This window comes from Acipenser ruthenus, chromosome 42 (assembly GCF_902713425.1).
Source record: "Acipenser ruthenus chromosome 42, fAciRut3.2 maternal haplotype, whole genome shotgun sequence".
Taxonomy (NCBI): Eukaryota; Metazoa; Chordata; class Actinopteri; order Acipenseriformes; family Acipenseridae; genus Acipenser; species Acipenser ruthenus.
In genome coordinates, this window is record NC_081230.1 from 8,107,666 (window position 1) to 8,129,871 (window position 22,206).

Here is a 22,206-nt window from a genome sequence, read left to right on the forward strand (position 1 = left end):
AAATACAGTAAAATACGAAAAGGTCAGTTTTGAGAACGGTGGCCTCTACCGGTTGCGTGGGAAGGATGCCAAGTAATAAGTCTAAGTTATAAGTTTAAAAAAAAAAAAAAAAAAAAAAAATGCCTTAATCGGCGCGTGTGGGTTTTGAACTTGCTGAATCAATAACTGCAAATCTTTTAAACGAAATGACCCAATAACACGGCAACTTGGAAGTAGGTCAAGATTTGTATGTTTTCATCTCGTGTTCAAAGGGTAATACTGAGCGGTTCCTCATGAGTCAGCGAAGTTTTTTTTCTTCTTTTTTTTTCAAACAGCTACTGTAATTAACTCTGCACAGAAAACACATTATCGGCAGTATGTGAGTGAAAATGACACTAACTTACATTTTTTCAGCAGAGTTCTACCGTACTGAATATAATTTAGAAACGTATTCAATGGCTTATATTTTTATAGTGCGAACTTGCTATAGTTCGCATTTCAATGTCTAACCAAATTCCTATTCCTAAATGAAGCACCATTGAACGTTGCAGGTATGGGCGATTCGACACCTGCAGCACTAATATCGTATAACCTATCTTGTAACTTCGCTGCAATTGAAAACATACGTAGTCTTACTACTTTGACGTATATAGTCCATGTTTAATACAGTGTAGATGACTAAATATCACGCATAACCACTGTAAATAGACTACAAAGCGTTTTCTTTTTAAATAAACACTTACGTTTAGATAAGTGTCATTGACATACATGCATGAATTACAAGGTTGCACGCTACGTAAATGATAGGAGAAATGCACTGCTGGACAGATTGTTTCACTTGTTTGTATTGTTTACAGAAACTTTACCTGTCGACACAAAAAGTGTTTTTCTGTTCTGCTCGCTGATTCTTGCGAGGACCCTTGGAGCTGCAGAACTTCCAGCTGATCACTAGCTGAACACGTGGAAAAGAGCCGCGTCCTCCGACTGTACTGTTAGCATTGGGGCCACTCCGATTGGACGGCGACGAAGGAATGCGAGCGTTCTTTCGCACCTAATTGGTCAAACCTCACTCTGCGAGAGCGGCACACCTTCCCTCATTAACATAACTCGTGTTGTGGAATGGAATGGGCGGCGCTGTCATTGGTCGAAACTAAATAATGATATGTAGCAAGAGATGCTAATGAGGGTGTGCGTTGAGCGCGTTCAATGCTTGCTACAATATAAATACAGTATCTTTCTGGTTGACTGATTCAAGATGAGGATCTTCTGTAGCAAGTCAAGTTCTTTGTTTGGTAGCCTATGCTGTTGCTCGGAAAGATGCTCCAGGCTCTCAGAGTACCGATCAAGCGCTCTGGCTCCCTCGGGAGGTGGTTAGATCTCGGGGGACAAGCTAAGGTGTTACTCAAAAGTAACGAAAAAGTGGTCAAAACGCTAGAGGACATGCCCGGACCTAATTCCCTCAGCTTTGTGTATGACTTATTCTGCAGGAGAGGCTTGTCAAGACTACACGAGTTGCAGGTCAGTGTCATTTATATTTTTCCACAGTCATCGTGCACCTTTCCCGTGCTTTTTTCGTGCTATGCTATGCATTTAACACAGTTTACCATAGTTTGACATGTTTTTTATAATATGCTTTACCATACCTCTGTGCTTTACAATGCCTGACTATGCTTTACCATGCTTTCACTGGGTTTTATTACACTTTGCTGTGCTTTATCACTTCTATAAGGAGTGTTTTATTTTATAGTCATGCATTGCTATTTATTTAGCATCAAATGCACCCACATGTATACAGTACTAAATAAACTTGTTTATTTTACACAACCCTGCTAATTGCAATGACACTTGCGATACATTGCAGCATACTGGTAATTACAGAATATTCATACTAAAATAAATAAGTATTCATCCGGTGTTTTTCACATAGAAAATGTTCATTATATCGTTTCTTATCGTATTAAAATACCGGTACATGAATTTACTTGTATACTTAAACACTGTACCTCAATTGAACTTGTGATTCAATATCGAGTGCCGCATAACTACATTAATTAATGTTAATGTATTTTTGGGACGTTTTATTGTAACAAAACTATTAAAATAAATACTTCTAATACAGACTGTCGCTGACACATTCACTGCATTACTTGCTGTAGGGGCTGATAAAACCGAACAGTGACGTCATGAACGCCTCAGGCAGTCAGTATAACACGTGACTTTTTAGTAGACAAAACCGTTAGTGACCGTTTTAAGGAATGTTTTGTTTAGGACTCTTTGATATCGTACTACAATGCTGTATTCCATTTCCACGCTATTTGGCAAATATTTTATTGACAACGGTCTACTTATCTCTTTGTATTAGTGTTTGCAATGTCCCCTTTTTTTTGGCTAATATGTTTTACAGGTAAATGTGGTTGGCTGGTTTCAAAAAGCAGATTAAGCCATCTGAAAGGTCCGAATTTTTGGGGGAGGGTTGCTGTGCTTCAGTGACACTTTCATTCTATTCTACCTCGTGGAACTGTTCTGTAAAAGTAGGCAGCACGCGCTCTATCATAGAAAATGTTGAATGGACGAGTCGAGAGGGCTAAACTGGACACCGTTAGTCAAGGAGGCCTTGTTTTGGTTTGTCCAGTTTAGGACACTGGCTCTGGTCTAATTCAGGCATGGACCATGCTGGTACAGTCATGCCTGATTGGAAGATGGCCAACTGGAGACAACCAATGGCTGCATACCAATAAAGTAAGGACCATGCTTTACATAACTGCCAATACGTTTCTGTGGCACCCTGCCCGGGAATGGCACTAACGCAAGGGCATGGGGTAGTAATAGACAGTTAAGATATAAACACTGACACTATAAAAGCAATGCAACACAGTGGGGTCCCGATAAGATAAGATGCAGAACTCGCTCTTATCAATGGATGCAATGTATCTTTCATGATGCTTATGGTATAGTGAGTAATAAGTCTTAAAGCTAATGCACTTTCCTTTGCTGGGGTCACTTTATTGACTCCTAATTACACCATGTCTGTCAGGGCATGTGCTTGGCATGTGTTCAATGCAAAGGCTGATCTGAAGGCTGAGAAGAAGGTTCTCCAGTGCCCACACATGTTTTTAATTTGGAAGTGGAGTTTCACATGGTTTTATATGGCTCACCCCTTGTAAAAGTTTACCATATTAAAAGCATGGGAAGAATAGTGAAGGCATGGTAAAGCCCAGAGAGGTATGGTTAAAGGATATTAACAAACATGGGAAATCACAGCAAACCGTGGTAAACTGCTTTGTGGTCCTTTGCTTGTGTTTAAAGTGCAACGCTGCAGAGGGAGAGTTGTTGCTTTTTCATTGCTGTAGTTCAGACTCCAGTGGTCTAGCTTCAGTCAGACCCCCCCCAGTCCGACTGAAAACAGTACAGGATTTCCGCTCTTGAAATATTTATATATGAATTAACATCAAGTGAAAAAAATATACATCACAATAAAAGATAAAGAGTGCACGAGTGGATTTTAAAGTATTCCTTTGAGAGACGCATTCCCTTTTCTCTAAACAATTACTTCACTCCCCAGCTGGAGGGCAAGGCGAAGTACGGCCCCATGTGGAAGGCGAGCTTCGGACCAATCCTGACCGTGCACGTGGCCGAGCCAGCCCTCATTGAGCAGGTGCTGAGGCAGGAGGGCCAACACCCAATCCGATCAGACCTGTCCTCCTGGAAGGATTATCGAGACTGCCGGGGGCACGGCTACGGGCTGCTGACCGCGTGAGTACAGCACACACACACACACACACACACACACACACACACACACACCGTCCTCACACTCCCTGGACTGGAGGGACTGCCCTTTCCCTTAGAGTGAGGGAGGGAGCAGTTCAGTCTCCATGCCTCAAGCCTGCCCTGGACTGGAGGGAGCACCCTTTCTTTTAGGAGGTGAGGGATCAGTCCAGTCTCCATGCCTCAAGCCTGCCCTGGACTGCAGGGAGCACCCTTTCTCTTAGGAGGTGAGGGATCAGTCCAGCCTCCATGCCTCAAGTCTGCTCTGGACTGCAGGCAAACCTTTTATATTTTTCATACTGATAGAAAGTTAAGCTGTGTTCTGCACGTTTCAACAAACAAATCGAATCAGAGCATTGCAGACTTCAAGTGATGCATTCTAGGTAACCACCGCTGTTGAAGCAAAAGAAAAATGGAAAAAGATTGCAAAGAAAAATGCATTGATTTTGAGCAGGATGAACCCGGTTCATTACTTTGCAAATAAAATCATAACCACCCTGTGATTGTGTCTCTCCATAGTTCTGCTGTGTCTGCCGTCATGCATGGATTGTATTTGTGTCACTTACTGGGAGCAATTAGGCATTCTCTATTTGCAGTACACTAGGTGAAATTAAAACTAAGACATTGCCTTAAAAGGCTTTCCTGTTTTCAGGCATTTAATGCATGCATGAGTTCATAAGGGCTTGCACACACCTCCCAGTGTCAACACCATTCTGATTGCTGTTTCAGTCACACGCTAACAGGATGTTGTGTAGATGAGAAAAAGGCTTGACGAAGCTTACAGGAAGCCGTCTTGAAAAGGGAAATTCTACTAAAAGAGAGGTATCGCATTGAGTCGATTTGCTGGAAAGCGTGCGTGAAATTCTCAAAGGAAAAAAAATCCACTATTGCTGAATAATTGAGTGACTCAGTGACAGGTAGGCAGGCTTCTTGAGAAGTCTTGGCCATGTGGATGTTAAGCTGTATGGAATGTTAGGGAAGTGAATGTGCTTTTTATTGTAATGAGGTTAGCAGTGTAACATCCTGTTTTCAGTCATGAGTCCTCCAGAGCATGTACTAGGACCTGAGAGCATCTCTCCCAGCATTATCCTTTTAATAACCTCTGTGTGTTGAAAATCAGGTAGCAGGTCTGTGCAAAAACCCGAATGATTCACTTCCCTGTAAAGGTGTAAGAAGCATCCACATTCTCACAACCCTCTACATGCCCATGCATCCTGTCACATTATTGTATATTTGATAGAAGCGCTTGGCTTTCCTTTTGGAGTCTTATTAATTGGGATACAGAATTGAAGTGAACTTCTAGCCCAGAACAGGCTTGAGGCATGGAGACTGAACTGCTCCCTCACCCCCCTAAGAGAAAGGGTGCTCCCTCCAGTCCAGGGCAGGCTTGAGGCATGGAGACTGAACTGCTCCCTCACCCCCCTAGAGAAAGGGTGCTCCCTCCAGTCCAGGGCAGGCTTGAGGCATGGAGACTGAACTGCTCCCTCACCCCCTAAGAGAAAGGGTGCCCCCTCCAGTCCAGGGCAGGCTTGAGGCATGGAGACTGAACTGCTCCCTCACCCCCTAAGAGAAAGGGTGCTCCCTCCAGTCCAGGACAGGCTTGAGGCATGGAGACTGAACTGCTCCCTCACCCCCTAGAGAAAGGGTGCTCCCTCCAGTCCAGGGCAGGCTTGAGGCATGGAGACTGAACTGCTCCCTCACCCCCGTAGAGAAAGTCAAGCGGCAAATTTGGAGTTAAAAAAAAAGTCTTCAGTATCCTTAATCACAAACCCTAAATATTTACAACAGACAGTCAGAAAGAGGTGAGGAGATGACTGGAAACTTACCTCTCTCCCCGCGGGACAGTGACTAAGTTGGTACTCAAACCCACACTCTTCCATTGAGGTCCATGTTACGATCGGTGTGGTCTGCTTGAAAGCTTAGCACTGGAGAACAAATGTCATCTTGGTCCTGGGTCTCAGCTTAGTCACTGTGTCTCATCCGAGCTGCAACCCTTTGGTCAAAGCAATGTAATGAACTCTCTTTAGTGTTGTGATTGGTAGTGTGTACCTCAGAGCTTTCTTACCACGTTGATAAAATAGCCGACTGCAGGCTCATTACTGAGTCATGCAACTGTGGTTCGAATCCAGTTAGCTCCAAGTTGCGGATCTGGGTGCCACATGGATGGTCCTGTGGGTTAGCGAGGAAAATCTTCTAGGGTTGATCTTGGTTATTTAGTCTTTCATGATGCAGGCGTCAGTCTCGACAACCTGAAAGCGGTGATGGCAGCTGGTTAGAAGGTGAAAGTTTAATGGGATCGAATTGAGTTGATTTGAATAGAATGTGGAGAATGTGGATAGTAGGGGTTTGTTATTTGTCTTGTTATTGACTTAACAGCTTTATTGTAATACTTTTCACATTGCTTAATGGTGCACACTGTTTAAATTACTGAGGCAATTTCCATATGTTGGCGTGACAGTAATAGAATGATTCTTGGTGGTAAATCTCCCTCCCGACCTGTGAGGGCGCTAAGTACAGGGAACAGAGTACCCTGGACCAGATGGCTTGACAATTCATTCCCAGGGTTAAAAGGAAGCCTGAAAGGGGGCGGGACTCCGGTGCACTAACTCATCGACCCGGAAGGGAAACGATGTGGCAGCCGCGGATTGGAGGAGCGACTGCAATCGTTTACCAAGGGGTCACGCGTGGCGGTACAAATAAGGGACGGAGCGACGTGATCTGTACCTTCGTTTTAGGGTTAAGGAAACGAACCGGAAGGACCTGTGTTAAAAATATCGTACGTGAGTGTTTTGTTTGTTTCGTCTCGTCTCTAATTGTTACTTGTTGTTATTAGTAGACAGCTAACACGTTCTGGAGCTGTCGCCAGAGGCCAGCACAAACCCAGACATCACTACACCTGTGTCACGATAATAACTGTATTAGCACCACGAGCACTGTAGCACGCACCCAGGACTGGTGACCGTGTCTGTATATTGTGTGTGTAACTGGACCGTGTTTATTATTTGGGTCTGCAAACCCTTTATTTTGAACAGTGCCATACACATTGCTGTGTATTGCCTGGGATTATTGTTTGAGATCACCAGACCTGGGTTACAATATTAAATGCCTTTTTAATTAGATTATCACTGTCTTGTCTCCTGTTTAAGCACCACATCACTTCTGCACCTGTACACTGTTAACCACTTTGCCACAGTTGGTTAACTAGTGAGTTGATTCCTAGTTCAGTTGACTCTCGCTAGTCCGAACTGACCTATAGTGTGAACCCTTCTATTATAATGGCATGCATTATGTATTTAAGGTTATTACTGATTTATAAAACAAGTTTACTCAATTGACTAAACAAGGTCGGATTCACTAGAGTGACTGTCATAGTTTGGCACGATGATTAATGTCTAGGTTTAGAACACGTGTTTCTGGGTATTGAAGCCGAGCGGACAGGGAGGTGACCTCCGCCTGACTTGTTGCCCGCAGGGAGGGGGAGGAGTGGCAGTCGATCCGCAGCCTGCTGGGGAAGCACATGCTCAGACCCAAGGAGGTGGAGGCTTACGGGGACATCCTGAACTCCGTGGTTACCGACCTCCTCCGCAAACTGCAACAGCAGCGCCGCAAGAACGGCCTCAACGTGGTGAGGGACATCGCCAACGAGTTCTACAAGTTCGGGCTGGAAGGTACTCACTGTTGGATCTGTTATCTAATAACATTGTTTAGGGGTCCGCCATGGCTGTTGGAAAGAATATCACTATGACCCCCTCTCTGGAGCTCTGCTTGAGCTGTGGGACTGTATTGTACAGCAGAGGCAGTCAAAATTAACCCTTCCACTACCGATCTCTGTTCCGACCCTGTTCTTAATTGTTTAATTGAACCAATTAAAGCTCCTGTCCAGACCCTGAAGTATTTCATTATCTCATTTTACCTGTTAAAGCTGGAGTGGAGTAGCCTTCCAGGACGGTGACTGGACACCCCTGCTGTACAATTGAAGATGCAAAGACGTATTCCTCCACCAGAGGGCGCCAGTGCCACAAAAAACATTCTGAATCTCACAATCGCAGCACTGCTGATTATAAGAGTGACAGAGTTAAAAGAACAAGGCATGCAGATCAATCAGTCTTATAAAGCTGGTTCCACAGACCACAATTAGCACTTACCCTAGCTAAATGAACACTGGGCTTTCCAATATTAGTGCTTATCTGGGTCTGTGAAACCGCCTAATAATGTTATCATCTTTAATCTCCAGCGTTAAACTGCCGGCACTGGTTGATGGATTGAAATGCTCAAGGTTATATTATTGATAACATGAATTGAATTGAATTTCTGAGCGCCTCTTTAACACTGCAGTTGCCTAACGGAATTAAGTTCTCAACAAAAAGAGAGCAAATAAGAATTGAACTGAAGTTTTCTTTGCACACGTTTGCTCCCAATGAAGTACAGTACAAGCATGTTACACAAATATTTGCAGTTCACAGACGTGGGTTAATGCTTAGTGATGTAAATGAGTTGACTAATATTTGAAGCCTGCAATGCAAGTGTTTGATAAGTCCTATCTGCAGTGCACTGATCAAGCTCTTTGCCTGCCGAGTTTCTTCACTCTGGATTTCTTCCCTGTCTAATATCGTGGGACGTTCTGTTCCGCCCTGCAGGGATCTCGTCTGTGCTGTTCGAGTCCAGAATCGGCTGCCTGGAGCCCAGTGTCCCCAAAGAGACAGAGGAGTTCATCCAGTCCATCAACACCATGTTTGTGATGACGCTGTTGACCATGGCCATGCCCAAGTGGCTTCACCGCATCTTCAAGAAGCCCTGGCACAAGTTCTGCCAGTCCTGGGACTATATGTTTGCATTCGGTAAGGAAAAACCCAAAGACATGCTCAAGACCAGTCTTACATAACTGGTAACAAACAACAGAGGCCTACCTTTGAGTCCTTAGTTGCTTGCTTTTGGAAGATTAACAAGTTTATTTGCATTTTTGTCTGGCCCACACCGTTTTCTTTGAACGTTTAGATGTTCGTTTCTTCTAAATTGATTTTAAAATCTTCACAATGGCGGGGGAACGAAACACGAAATGCACGGTTGCAGGCAGTTTGAACGCAGCGCTGTCACGGCATCTCTGTGTCTTCTTCAGCGAAGGGGCACATTGACAGGCGCATGGCCGAGGTGGCAGAGAAGGTGTTGCGGGGAGAGGCTGTCGAGGGGAGGTACCTCACCTTCTACCTGTCGCGCCAGAACCTCCCCATGAAGGCGATATACAGCAACGTGACGGAGCTGATGCTGGCAGGAGTGGACACGGTGAGGAGTCGGAGCGCGGCTGGGGGACTCGCTTCATTTGAAAGCAGTCTAGAAATGGTGACCTGCTTCAGGTTTAGCCTCACATTTCCATGCACATTTTTTAAACAGTCCACCATAAGATAGTGAAGCAGTGTGCCCTCGTTATATTGCTATCTTCACAGAACGGTGAAATAATGAAACCAGTGAATTGATGAACACCCTTAAGCCACATGTACCAGTCAACGTGACCTAACAGTAAATTAAACAATCGAGATCTGAATACTTACCGTTCTTATTGATTAGGCTGATATCCTCATCCTAAAAAGGTTTGCAACGTCAAGCAGATGCAGCAGTACTGCATGCCAGCCACTGTGCTTATGCCTGTTATTCTGCACTCCAGATCTCCAGCACCATGTCCTGGACGCTGTACGAGCTCTCCAGGCACCCCGAGGTCCAGGACGCCCTCTACAGGGAGATTCAGAAAGTGTTGCAGGGCAACTCCATTCCCTCAGCCAATGAGGTGGGCAGGATGCCCCTAATGAAGGCCGTGGTCAAGGAGGTGCTCAGGTGAGAAATTTCATTTTCACATTTTTACAGCTTGTTTACATTGTCCAGTGCAGTACAGTACAGCGATGGACTCCCATTGCATATCAGTTTGATCCGTTCTTAGTTTTACTATGAGTTTAAAAACACACACCTGAGCTTGTTACCTAATCAGGCTAGTAGTAAAACCTGGAATGGGTGAAACTGCTATACAGTAGGAGTCTTATTTCCATTCCTGCAGTATATCGCATGGTTCTAAATCTGTCTTCCCATTGGTTTACAGGCTGTACCCTGTGATTCCCGGTAACGCCAGAGTGATTGCAGACAGAGACATCCTAGTAGGAGAATACATTATTCCCAAAAAGGTATTTTTTTTATTAGTATTACTATCAAAACTGCTTACTCAAGGGATCAATTTAAATTCAAAACCAAGGCGTCAAAATGCATTTTATTGTAACGTGTATTAGCATTATTAATGATCCCTCTTTCATTCTGCTGTTATTTCTCTGGCAATGCAGTGGTCTGATAACGGTGACACACTGGGATTATAAAGGCACCCCAATGGTATTTCTGCAAGCGCTTTGCATAACCACGTGCTAACCTGGCTCCGTGTCCGCCCCTCAGACTCTGATCACGCTGTGCCACTTCGCCACGTCGCGGGACCCCAAGGTGTTCTCGAACCCGGACAGCTTCCAGCCGCAGCGCTGGCTGAGCCGCGATCAGAGCCACCACCCCTACGCCTCCATCCCCTTCGGCTTCGGGAAGAGGAGCTGCATCGGGCGACGGATCGCTGAGCTCGAGGTCTACCTAGCGCTGGCTCGGGTGAGTCGGGAGCTGCTGTCCTCATTGCTGCTGGGGTCTAGCTCCTCATGCAGGCATGTGAAAGGCCATCGGATCGGTGGTACATGTCAGCTGGAGCCCAGCTTTGCAATACAGTGAGCTGTCGTTGAGGGAATGGTAGCCCTTGCACAGTAAACAGCTGTGGCCAAAACGTTTGCATCACCTAGAATACATCGGGCATACAGAGCTTGTCTCTGTTGACTACCATTACATTCTGTCCGAGTCTTTTCAATGTGGCGATGATAAACTCTCAGATTGATTGCAGAGGCCAAAAATGTGTGACCAGCAAGTAGCTGAGGATTGAAGCACACACAGTCGTTAACAGTAGGATTTTACAGGAAAGGGACTTCACACTATTTCATGGACCAGAATTCCAGTCTCTTAAAGCAGAATTACCAGCTGAACAACTGCCAGCTCAGGCCTGTTTAAAAAGCAGTGGCGAGCGATCGAAGGATCAGATCCGGACGAGAGAGCGGGATGAATATGCTTTCCTTCCCTTCCAGATCCTGACTCGATTTGAAGTGAAACCGGAGGTCGAGGGGAGCGTTGTGAAACCCATGACCAGGACCCTGCTGGTGCCAGAGAAGGAAATCAACCTCCAGTTCATAGACCGGTGACATCACGACAGGGAGGAGCCTAGCTGGTAACCGCGACGATAAAGATGCAGCCCGCTTGGTTGGAAGGAACCTGGCATTTGGGCTCCCATGACACTCTAGTAGCAGGATGTGTAGGCCCAAATCCTCAAACCGAACTTCACGGACTTCCACAGAAGTCTAGCCTTATTACTTTCTCTCTCTAAAACACATTTTATAAAACCACTACCTGCCTTTCAAGTTGACAGTCTGAGGGTCTGAATAACTATAAAAGCAACACTGAAGAATTCCAAAGCATCACAAATTGTTGACATCCTTGGTTGCTTGGTTTTCCGCGACGTTGTCACACTGTAGAACCCATTTTAAACCCAGATTACTGAGCTAAAAATGCCGTAGAAGGAGGCGGCAAATGATTTTATTCTGCACAGGGCTTAAAGTCATCCATTGGGTATTTCACCCATGTGTGTGTTTACTGTGCTTTACAATAGCTGACCTTAGCTATTACAATGACTAATGAATTACTTGCAAGCAGTTTATTCACCACATTATATTATACTGCAATAACAGTTAAAAACAGGTTCTTTTTCAGAACCTTTTAAAATGGGACAGCATGAATAAGATGGTGAGGGGAGAGGGGGGGGGTTGATAGTAAAAGAAATACAGTCTCTGATGAACAATCAAGACTAAACAGGGCTCAGTTGAATCCAATATATTTATCATTGGAAGATTTTTATGACAAATGTTTATTCTTTTTCAAAAGCATAGGAGGAAATGTAGGTTACAGCTCATCAAAAACACAAATTTACTGTAAAACTTGTGAGACTGATGGAGGAAAGTTATGTATAGGCTGTTGAGTAAAGCAGATTATAAATGATCTTAAATCTCTTTTTAAGTGTAGTGCTAATGTAGCCATGAATCTAACAAGCACGAAAGTGGCAGAACACTTTTAATGCATTAGTTCTGAGATCAATAAAGCAGGTTTCAAACCCTCCAATATATATAATATATATATATATATAATGTGTGTAAGTTTTATATGCATATACTGTGTATTTATAATGTCAATCAGTATTTTTATTTAAATTAGTCTTATTTTCTATTTATTTTTGTAACGTATGTAAATATTCCCATATGTCTCTGTTTTGTATGAAGATAATGTCTGTTATACTGTGACTTTAACATGACTTTTTATTTGTATTTTTTTATTTTTTTTTACTGCCAGTGTTAAAAGAAAGTAAAAGGTGACTTTACTGTCATAAGATACTAGAATATGTATCTCACCTCACTGATGAGAAAGGGTGCTCCCTCCAGTCCAGGGCAGGCTTGAGGCATGGAGACTGAACTGCTCCCTCACCCCCTAAGAGAAAGGGTGCTACCTCCAGTCCAGGGCAGGCTTGAGGCATGGAGACTGAACTGCTCCCTCACCCCCTAAGAGAAAGGGTGCTCCCTCCAGTCCAGGGCAGGCTTGAGGCATGGAGACTGAACTGCTCCCTCACCCCCTAAGAGAAAGGGTGATCCCTCCAGTCCAGGGCAGGCTTGAGGCATGGAGACTGAACTGCTCCCTCACCCCCTAAGAGAAAGGGTGCTCCCTCCAGTCCAGGGCAGGCTTGAGGCATGGAGACTGAACTGCTCCCTCACCCCTTAACACTGTCAATCAGTAACATGACTGTGAAAAAAAATATATGTTTAGAATTTTCTACTTGATATTATTTATTATGGCTTTAATAAAAACAATGGTATAAACTCAGTGGCTGTGGTTGTGTTTTATGTTACATTTCTCATATGAAAAAATAATCAAGACCTATAGAAAGGTGAGATATGCTACCATAACAAGACTCAATTCTGAAATTAAATTCTGTTACATACAAGCACCACCCATTAGAAATGCTAGAGGCTATATACTGCCACCTAGATAATTCAAATAGGGCAGTTTCTTGCCCTTATAAAAATACAAAAACACCTGTCTTTTCAGTGTGTTTCTGTCTGTAAAAATATATCCAGGAATGAGTCATGGTCTGTTGTTTTAATCCAACACCATTAAAATCAACAGAACCCTTATCCTGTGTCTTTAAAAGTGTCCCGACAAGCCCTGTTGACTTCTATCAGCACAACACGACCACCCCTATATTTAGCAGCCCTGGAATGTGCTGTTGGCAGGGAGTGCACGCCCCGTGGAGCTCGGAGCGGAGCCCGTGGCAAAGTACACGGCATCCAGCTGCAGGCGGCTCTCTGGAACATTGTGTTTGTTTGCATTGCCAGCGCTGCACTGCGTGGTCCCGAATCAGGCTGAAGTAATTACTTGGCACGGGCTGCCAGTCGGTCCCACGCTTCCTTGGCTGCACATCCAGTAACCGACCATTGAACCAGAAACCTCAGCCAAACCGATAACCAGCTCCCATGTGAGAAAAGAAACAAAAAACACAGTGATGTGAACTTTTTCCCTGAATCTCATCAAGCACCTTCTTGAAGGATCCCAGGGTGTCGGCTTCAATAACATTACTGGGGAGTTCCAGACTCCGACAATTTTGTTGGCCTTTTTTATAGCTTCCCCCACATTGCCTAGATGAAGACGTTCCTGAGTCAACATAAACTCCTAGATCTTTTTCATAGATTCCTTCTTCAATTTCAGTATCTCCTATATGGTATTTATAATGTACATTTGTATTGCCTGCGTGCAGTACCTTACACTTTTCTCCATTAAATGTCATTTGAATTAGCTGTCTCTCTTTTCCCCAGTACCAAGTTATCTGTACTAGACTGTATTGATTGTGAAGGTTCTCAGATCTCCACTACTAAGTTTATTATATAAGACATCCTGGTTCTTGGATCCCTTACACTGAATTTGCTGTACGATACTGTAATCAGTGTATTGAATTTGCTGGCTTTGAGGTCCCCAGTACGAAGTTAATTCTACATTGATCCCAGAACTTTGTCAAGTTGGGTCTTGAAGGATCCAAATGTTTCTGCCTCAACAACATGACTAGGTAGAGCATTCCAGGCGCTCACCACTCCCTGTGTGAAGAAGTGCCTCCTAAGTCTATCTTCACTTAATTACCAACTGTGTCCTCAAGTCCTTCATTGAAACGATGCTGCTAATTAAATAGATCCGAGTGCAGTTTGCCCCAGTTGAATGCGCTATGGAGAAATGTATTATGTAAGAACATGCAGTCATTCTTTGGGATTTGGAAATGAGTGTACAGTAATATTGTTTATTAAAAAATTTAAAACAGATTACATAAACATCGTTTGTACCAATGCCAGTCAACAGCTAAAGGTTTTTGTTGTTTAACCTGGCAGACCTCTCTTTTGGCACACATAGGGAACTGGCTTGGAATAGGATGTTAGATGCCAGAATGCTGTTTAACCCTCCACTGGTCTGCTGAAGCTAAGCGAGAGCTGGCCTGGCACTTGGATGAGAAACTACCCAGGACAATCCAGTGCCACTGTGTATGTTAGTGGCTAAGTGGGGGCACTCAGTCCACTGTCCCAGGTTAGGATTTATTGTAAAGACTTATGCTCTGTTTCCATTGATTTTTGGGGTTTGTTGCTCCAATATTTCGTTATTATCATTTGTTTTTTCTAAATCTAGCTTGCTTTGAGAACCCTAAGTGCCAGGCACTGAACAGCACCGTTCAGATCATGTGACAATATTGTTATAATCCAAGCCCGTGCCCATGAAACTGCTAATGCTGTGTGTATTACAGCTGGAGAGGCTCCACCAGACAGATAAATGCAAACTGAATGACTTCCTTAAAACGTGGGACCCATTTATATGGGACAAAACTAGATATATGCTCTATATTACTGTCGGCTTACTACAGCGACTTTATTTGAAGTCATTAACAGGTGAGACAGGCAGGAAATGATTGACCCAGATGCAACTAAATGAGCCGAATGCAATCCGGGCTGGTCCTCAGTGCTGTATAGATTCGATAGAAGTGGAGCTCACTAATCTAATCTCCCCTAGTGGTGGGCTGACTGCATTGCAGCAAATGTGGCATTCAAGAAGCCAAAGTGGAAAGTTGGGGGCAATACTCTTTCTTAGTTCCCCAGCACTAAGTTAATTATGTTATACTATATTGAATTAGCTGGCTCTCAGATCCCCATTAGAAAGTGTCCTATACTATACTAGACTGTATTGAATTAGCTATCACTCTGTTCCCCAGTACTGAGTTCTCTATACTAGACTGTATTGAATTGGCTGGCTCTCAGATCTCCAGTACAGCTCTGAGATCTCTATACTAGACTGTATTGAATTGGCTGGCTCTCAGATCCCCAGTACAGCACTGAGTTCTCTATACTAGACTGTATTGAATTAGCTGGCTCTCAGATCCCCAGTACAGCACTGAGTTCTCTATACTAGACTGTATTGAATTGGCTGGCTCTCAGATCCCCAGTACAGCACTGAGTTCTCTATACTAGACTGTATTGAATTAGCTGGCTCTCAGATCCCCAGTACAGCACTGAGTTCTCTATACTAGACTGTATTGAATTGGCTGGCTCTCAGATCCCCTGTACTGAGCAAAGATGAAGGGAGGTTAAAGACAAGCCCACGCACAGCTCAGGGTTGACTCAGCAGTATTAACCCGGGATACTGCACACCTCAGTCCAGCTTCACCAATCAGGTCACCCTCCATCAAATATTAATCCAGTGTGAGTCGTTGCCAGCCATCCCAAGCATAACAGGTGACCAAGCAATGTTTATATTGGTTTTCAAGGTACTGCAAAGCCTTTCCAGGAGTACAATCTACAGTGTCCCAGAACCCTGCTAAAATATATTGCCCACGGGTACATTGACATACAACACATACTGTAACTACACGGCACTTACACTTTTGTTATATTATTTAATCCCTACAACAGCATCAGATGATCCTGCCTCAGAATCACAGAATTCTGTGCCAAGTGCATACAGTGGATATAAGTAAATGGTAACTATAGTGTATCTTACATATTAATGTACTTGTATTTTAAAATATCTCCCCTGCGCTGTACCCTGCTCCCCTGTGCTGTACCCTGCTCCCCTGTGCTGCACCTTGCTCCCCTGTGCTGTACCCTGCTCCCCTGTGCTGTACCCTGCTCCCCTGTGCTGTACCCCGCACCCCTGTGCTGTACCCTGCTCCCCTGTGCTGTACCCTGCTTCCCTGTACCCTGCTCCCCTGTGCTGTACCCTGCTCCCCTGTGCTGTACCCCGCTCCCCTGTGCTGTACCCTGCTCCCCTGTGCTGTACCCTGCTCCCCTGTGCTATACCCTGCTCCCCTGTGCTGTACCCTGCTCCCCTGTGCTGCACCTTGCTCCCCTGTGCTGTACCCTGCTCCCCTGTGCTGTACCCTGCTCCCCTGTGCTGTACCCCGCACCCCTGTGCTGTACCCTGCTCCCCTGTGCTGTACCCTGCTCCCCTGTGCTGTACCCTGCTTCCCTGTACCCTGCTCCCCTGTGCTGTACCCTGCTCCCCTGTGCTGTACCCCGCTCCCCTGTGCTGTACCCTGCTCCCCTGTGCTATACCCTGCTCCCCTGTGCTGTACCCTGCTCCCCTGTGCTGTACCCTGCTCCCCTGTGCTGCACCTTGCTCCCCTGTGCTGTACCCTGTTCCCCTGTGCTGTACCCTGTTCCCCTGTGCTGCACCCTGCTCCTCTGTGCTGTAAACTGGGAAATGTATTTAAAAATTGAGTTGGGAAATAAACAACACATTTATAAGGGACTATACAAGAGTTGGTTAAAAATAAATTCTATTCCCTAAATGTAGATGGTATAAAGTATACCACACATATCCTGTTGCCAGAATTCCTTGATCCTCCCGGATTTTTTTAAAATGTATTTGTTGTAAACAGACCGCGCTCCACGTGGCAGAAAGCAGAGATGCATCAGTCAGATTCGGGCCCGGAGCCAAATAGAACACAGCGGTCAAGTGTCCAACGGTCACTCTCACACGCTTGACAATCATGGTGCTGGACGCTGCCCAATCGACAATAAAAGATAAAGCTGGCCATGATCAAAAAATTAACCAGTAAGTTCCACGTTTGCTGGCACGGAAATGAAAAGTCTTAAGTTCATTATTCTAGACTGCATTGAATGTGCTGTCTCTCAGATTCCCAGTACTAAGTTCATCATACAATACAGAATTCAATTTGCTGGCTCTCAGATTCCTAGAATTTGTTATCTATACTAGACTGTATTGCATTAGCTGGCTCTTAGCAGCCCAGTACTGAATTCTATACACTACAGTGTGTTAAATTAGCTGGCTCTCAGATCCCCAATACAGCGCTGAGTTCTCTATACTAGACTGTATTGAATTAGCTGACTCTCAGATCCCCAGTACAGCAATGAGTTCTCTATACTAGACTGTACTGAATTAGCTGGCTCTCAGATCTCCAGTACAGCACTGAGTTCTCTACACTAGACTGTATTGAATTAGCTGTCTCTCAGATCCCCAGTACAGCACTGAGTTCTCTATACTAGACTGTATTGAATTAGCTGTCTCTCAGATCCCCAGTACAGTACTGAGTTCTCTACACTAGACTGTATTGAATTAGCTGGCTCTCAGATCCCCAGTACAGTAATGAGTTCTCTATACTAGACTGTATTGAATTAGCTGGCTCCCAGATCTCCAGTACAGTAATGAGTTCTCTATACTACACTGTATTGAATTAGCTGGCTCTCAGATCTCCAGTACAGTAATGAGTTCTCTATACTAGACTGTATTGAATTAGCTGGCTCTCAGATCCCCAGTACAGCACTGAGTTCTCTACACTAGACTGTATTGAATTAGCTGTCTCTCAGATCCCCAGTACAGTAATGAGTTCTCTATACTAGACTGTATTGAATTATGATTATTGGTCCTGGCTGCTCAAGCTGTGCAATATGATGTCTCGGAGCTCATGCTGCCCAGGGCTAAACCATTTAATGAAATGGTGACCTTAACACAGCCTTATAAAAAAGGGCTAGTATTTGAGTGACTGAAAATAAATAAATAAATAAATAAAATAAAATTCTAATGGCAAACACCGTCAAAATGCAGGGAAACAGTAACAACTATAAAAATCCCATTAAAAACATTAAGATGCACTCCCTGTATATTGCATCAGCCACAGCGATACCGTTGCGATATAGTCCCAGCGCTGGCTCCGTTTCAGGGATGTCAGGAGTGTGTGAGGTGTGCTCCGTGCATGGACACAGCATGCTCAAGAGGAACGTCCCTGAAAGAAATCCTGCGAATGAGATTCTCAAAATTTGTGTTAATATTGCACAGCCCAAGAGGAACTGCGTGTGAAGCACGGCGCTCTAGCCAACTGGAGCCGTAGCTCATGGGCTTTACAGGGTGATCCAATCCTACCTGCTCTTGCATCCGTTATTAATTATGTGGGATTTTTTGTAGATCTATTTTACAGTCAATAGTGACATCTGCTGGTAGGAAAGGGTATTTCAATTTCAATTAAAAAATATACTGTATTAGGTCTTAGTTTCAAAGTGCTTCCTCCATTCTCAATTTTTTGAAAGGAGAAACCAAAAACACGAGAATAATAAATTACACAGCATTTTAAACAAGATTTTCTTAAAGGAGAAGTGTCCCCATATTGATTTAAAAGATGTTCTGTTTTATTTTCTGTCCTACATTAGTATTTCAGTATGACAACATATCTCTTTATTGCCCGCTTACATTTTTGTAATTATTCTAATGGAGATAGCTGTATTCGAATATAGTGAGTTTAATTATTATTATTATTATTATTATTATTATTATTATTATTATTATTATTATTATTATTATTATTATTATTATTATTTTATTTTTTTGTATTAGCGTTAATGGTAGTTGGTGCCATATGACTCTGTGTACATTTAGTACAGTTTGGGACAGTTCGGGATGTCAGCTCACACGCCCAATGCATTCTGGTAAGTGTAGTCCTGCTGTGACATGTACCGGACAGGCAAAACATACCAGAATGCATTGGGGGCGTGATCTGAAAATCCCGAACTGTCCCGATTGCAAAGAAAGGCATCCTGGGATTTCAACGTGTCTCCCCGGGACACTAAAAGACCCTGCTTTTTAATCTTATCCCGTTTTTAATCTTCCACGTCCATGTAGATCACATTACTACAGTCTCTTAACTTGATACATCATGATAAAATCACTGCAATAGACGCGCAATATTAATTGATTGTCAATGTTTTAATAGTAATAGTGTCGCTATTGGGTGGCAACCCTATACTACCACAAAGTGGACTGCAAACAAGGCGTGTTTCATTTCTACCTGTATCCCCCTAGGGTACCCTCCTTTTCACGCAATCCCCAAACGTGAAACTAATTGGGAGCTACGTCTTTAAGCAATGAGAGTTGCAACAGAAGGTTCTGTGCTCGACATCGAGACGCTGTAGCGGTACCTTTAAAAACAAGTTTAATTGAAAGTTACGTCATCAGCATGTAACTTTATTCCTGGGACACGTGGCTACATGTGAGGAAAACCCCCCTGCTAGTTTAGAGTGTGTGTGGTTGGCATTTACATTTGCATTTTTTTTAAGAGTGCATATTTTAAAATGTAGTACAATAGTTCAAATAAGAATATGCATGAAAGATTCAATACAATACGACAAATAATGTATACAGAAAAACAGTAAATGCCACATCAACAGGGGAAAACGCTAGCATACACGTTGCAGGATTTCAACGAGGAAGAAGCGACGTGTTTTTTACGCTGCTGTTTGTAAATACAGCATTCAGCTGGTAAAACCAGGAGTCGTTTTTAACTTAGCTGGTTGAATCCCACTATGAGTTTCGATTTCGAGCCGGAGGAGAGCGATCTTTTCCGGATAGAAGATGCGTTGTTTGCCGATACATTCTCCAGGGAGAACCGATATCGCTTCAGCGGGCAGGAGTTGAAAATAACCCAGACTTTCAGCTCTAACCTCGGCGTCGCCGCTCCAGTATGGGAAGCTGTGAGTACATATGCCCCAATGTTTCTGCATTCATTAAAATGATGCACTTTGTTTGTCTGCGTATTAAAATGATAAATGTTATTGATTTCCATGAAGATAATAATCAACCATGAAAACATGGGCTATTGCCCTGGACTGGAGGGAGCACCCTTTCTCTTAGGGGGTGAGGGAGCAGTTCAGTCTCCATGCCTCAAGGCTGCCCTGAACTGTAGGGAGCACCCTTTCTCTAAGATGGGGGGTCTGTCTCTGTATTTTGTAAGGGGTGTTTTTTATGATTACAATACTGTCCTCTGAGATCTCTAATAATATTGTATCTCTTTTCTTCCAGGCTGTCAGTCTGTGCCAGTATTTCGAGGAGAAGAAGTTTGATTTTACTGGGAAGCGGGTGCTTGAACTGGGGGCTGGGACTGGCATAGTGGGGATCCTGGTGGCTCTGCTGGGTAGCAATTCATTTCATTCATGCACTTCAACAAAAACACACGATATCTGTGTCTCATTGGTCTGCTATGTAGAATAACTGAACAGCTGTTATATTAAGATCAATTCCGAAATGTTACGTTAAGACCTGTTCATTGTAAAGAACTATGTGGCTTCTCGCAGCTCTGGTGTCAGACAGGCATATTTTGGGGTGTTCATGCCCCTGTAAATGCATGCTGAGCTAGAGAATAAGGTAACATGTTTTGCCTGGATTATTTCCAGATTCAGATAGGCACTGAAAACAAAAGTTTGATGGTGCTGGGTCGCTGAAAACACGTGTTCTCTAAAATGTGGATAAAATACATGTATCATATGTCACAGATCATCTGTCACAGATCTCGTGCATGAAACATATGGCCCCATTCGATCGCTAAATGTATTAACTGCATGAGATGACATCATCGATACACTGAGAGTCCATGTGACACACCATGTATTAACTGCATGAGATGACATCATCGATACACTGAGAGACCATGTGACACACCATGTATTAACAGCATGAGATGACATCATCTATACACTGAGAGACCATGTGACACACCATGTATTAACTGCATGAGATGACATCATCGATACACTGAGAGACCATGTGACACACCATGTAATAACTGAAACAAGAGCAGCTACACTACTACCTGGTTTTATACCAATTATACTATGCTTTACAGCAGTTAGTCCCAGATTTTTTATTTTTATAGAGTATAACTCTTCTGCTTGGTATTTTTTTTTCCCTGTGCAGGGGGGGATGTGACCATCACAGATCTCCCCCACGCTCTGAAACAGATCCAGCTCAACGTCTCTTCCAACATGCCTGCTGGCTGCCGAAACTTCCCCAGGGTCAGAGCCCTTGCCTGGGGGAAAGATCATCACAACTTCCCCTCGGATTACGACCTGGTCCTGGGAGCAGACATCGTGTACCTGCAGGACACCTACCCTGCGCTCCTCCGCACCCTGGATCACCTGTGCGGGGAGGGGACAACCGTCTACCTCTCCTCCAAAATGCGACGGGAGCACGGGGCGGTGGTCTTCTACGAGGAGCAGCTGCCTCGCTACCTGGAGGCAGAGCTTGTGCACAGAAACGACTGCGAAAACATCAGCATCTTCAGAGGCACGAAGAAAACGCACGCTCCTTTCAGGGAAGCGAAGGAAAGATAAACTCACACTCGCTCTAGCGAACACCTGCTGTCTCCTGGACAGTCACTTCCTGCGCTGTAGGTCACAAGGGTTGATTGCGTCTTGGAAAAGCTTGTCCTAAAGATTACATTCCGTTTTATAAATGTAATTCCCTGACGCTGTCCTTCCCTCATGTTTACACCTGATCATTCTATACTGAGGCCAAAAACTAACGGTACTTGGTTGTAAATGGGAGGGAAGGACAGGCAATTCTGAGTTTCTGCACACCCCACTCTGTATAGGGTGGGTCTAACGTTAGGCACTGTCAGAGGTGCATTGACACAGGGAATGCCTTTGTATTTTGCTAGAGGCGCAGTAAATATTTGAAACGTTCCCATTTTGTCTTAATCGCCTTAGATTTTGTTGAGCCGACCGTGTTGATTGTAAAGGCATCAGCCGTCTCAAGGGACCAGTTTTTAAACAGGTTCTTTATCACCATGGATCTCTGTTTGAAGAACATCTGTGCATTGACAGAGCGTTGCTGTTAACCAAATAATAATATTTTGAGAAAATTGTATCTAGTATACCGCAAGTGCCAGTGTTTTAAAAAGCGTCTGTTTTATTCAGAGCCGGTATCTCATTTTAACTGTTGTGCTTAATCTGTATTTGGAATAAAACTGTTTTGTTTTTAGTTATA

At 44.0% G+C, this 22,206-nt stretch overlaps 2 protein-coding genes across 2 annotated transcripts; both read left to right on the forward strand.

Annotated features, from left to right (window-relative positions):
* Positions 1-793: 793 nt before the first annotated feature.
* On the forward strand, positions 794-12,723 carry LOC117400985 (25-hydroxyvitamin D-1 alpha hydroxylase, mitochondrial). The gene is made up of 9 exons (XM_059011710.1): positions 794-1,497; positions 3,542-3,732; positions 7,219-7,415; positions 8,385-8,585; positions 8,864-9,027; positions 9,407-9,573; positions 9,833-9,914; positions 10,174-10,371; positions 10,893-12,723. The coding sequence occupies exons 1-9, from the start codon at positions 1,279-1,281 to the stop codon at positions 11,004-11,006; spliced, it is 1,533 nt and encodes a 510-aa protein (XP_058867693.1). The 5' UTR covers positions 794-1,278; the 3' UTR covers positions 11,007-12,723.
* A 6,667-nt stretch (positions 12,724-19,390) lies between these two features.
* Positions 19,391-22,204, forward strand: LOC117966993 (EEF1A lysine methyltransferase 3-like). Its single transcript, XM_059011459.1, has 3 exons — positions 19,391-19,916; positions 20,245-20,356; positions 21,136-22,204. Exons 1-3 carry the CDS (start codon positions 19,749-19,751, stop codon positions 21,549-21,551), a joined length of 696 nt encoding a protein of 231 aa, XP_058867442.1. The 5' UTR covers positions 19,391-19,748; the 3' UTR covers positions 21,552-22,204.
* The last annotated feature ends 2 nt before the right edge of the window (positions 22,205-22,206 follow it).

Excerpts from the sequence above, each read along its gene's own strand:
- LOC117400985 (XM_059011710.1), top strand. The coding sequence starts at position 1,279 with ATGCTGTTGCTCGGAAAGATGCTCCAGGCTCTCAGAGTACCGATCAAG. Across the intron at positions 7,416-8,384 it reads CTACAAGTTCGGGCTGGAAG|GGATCTCGTCTGTGCTGTTC; the intron begins GTACTCACTGTT and ends TCCGCCCTGCAG. Across the intron at positions 9,028-9,406 it reads TGCTGGCAGGAGTGGACACG|ATCTCCAGCACCATGTCCTG; the intron begins GTGAGGAGTCGG and ends TCTGCACTCCAG.
- LOC117966993 (XM_059011459.1), top strand. The coding sequence starts at position 19,749 with ATGAGTTTCGATTTCGAGCCGGAGGAGAGCGATCTTTTCCGGATAGAA. Across the intron at positions 19,917-20,244 it reads CCGCTCCAGTATGGGAAGCT|GCTGTCAGTCTGTGCCAGTA; the intron begins GTGAGTACATAT and ends CTTTTCTTCCAG. Across the intron at positions 20,357-21,135 it reads GATCCTGGTGGCTCTGCTGG|GGGGGGATGTGACCATCACA; the intron begins GTAGCAATTCAT and ends TTCCCTGTGCAG.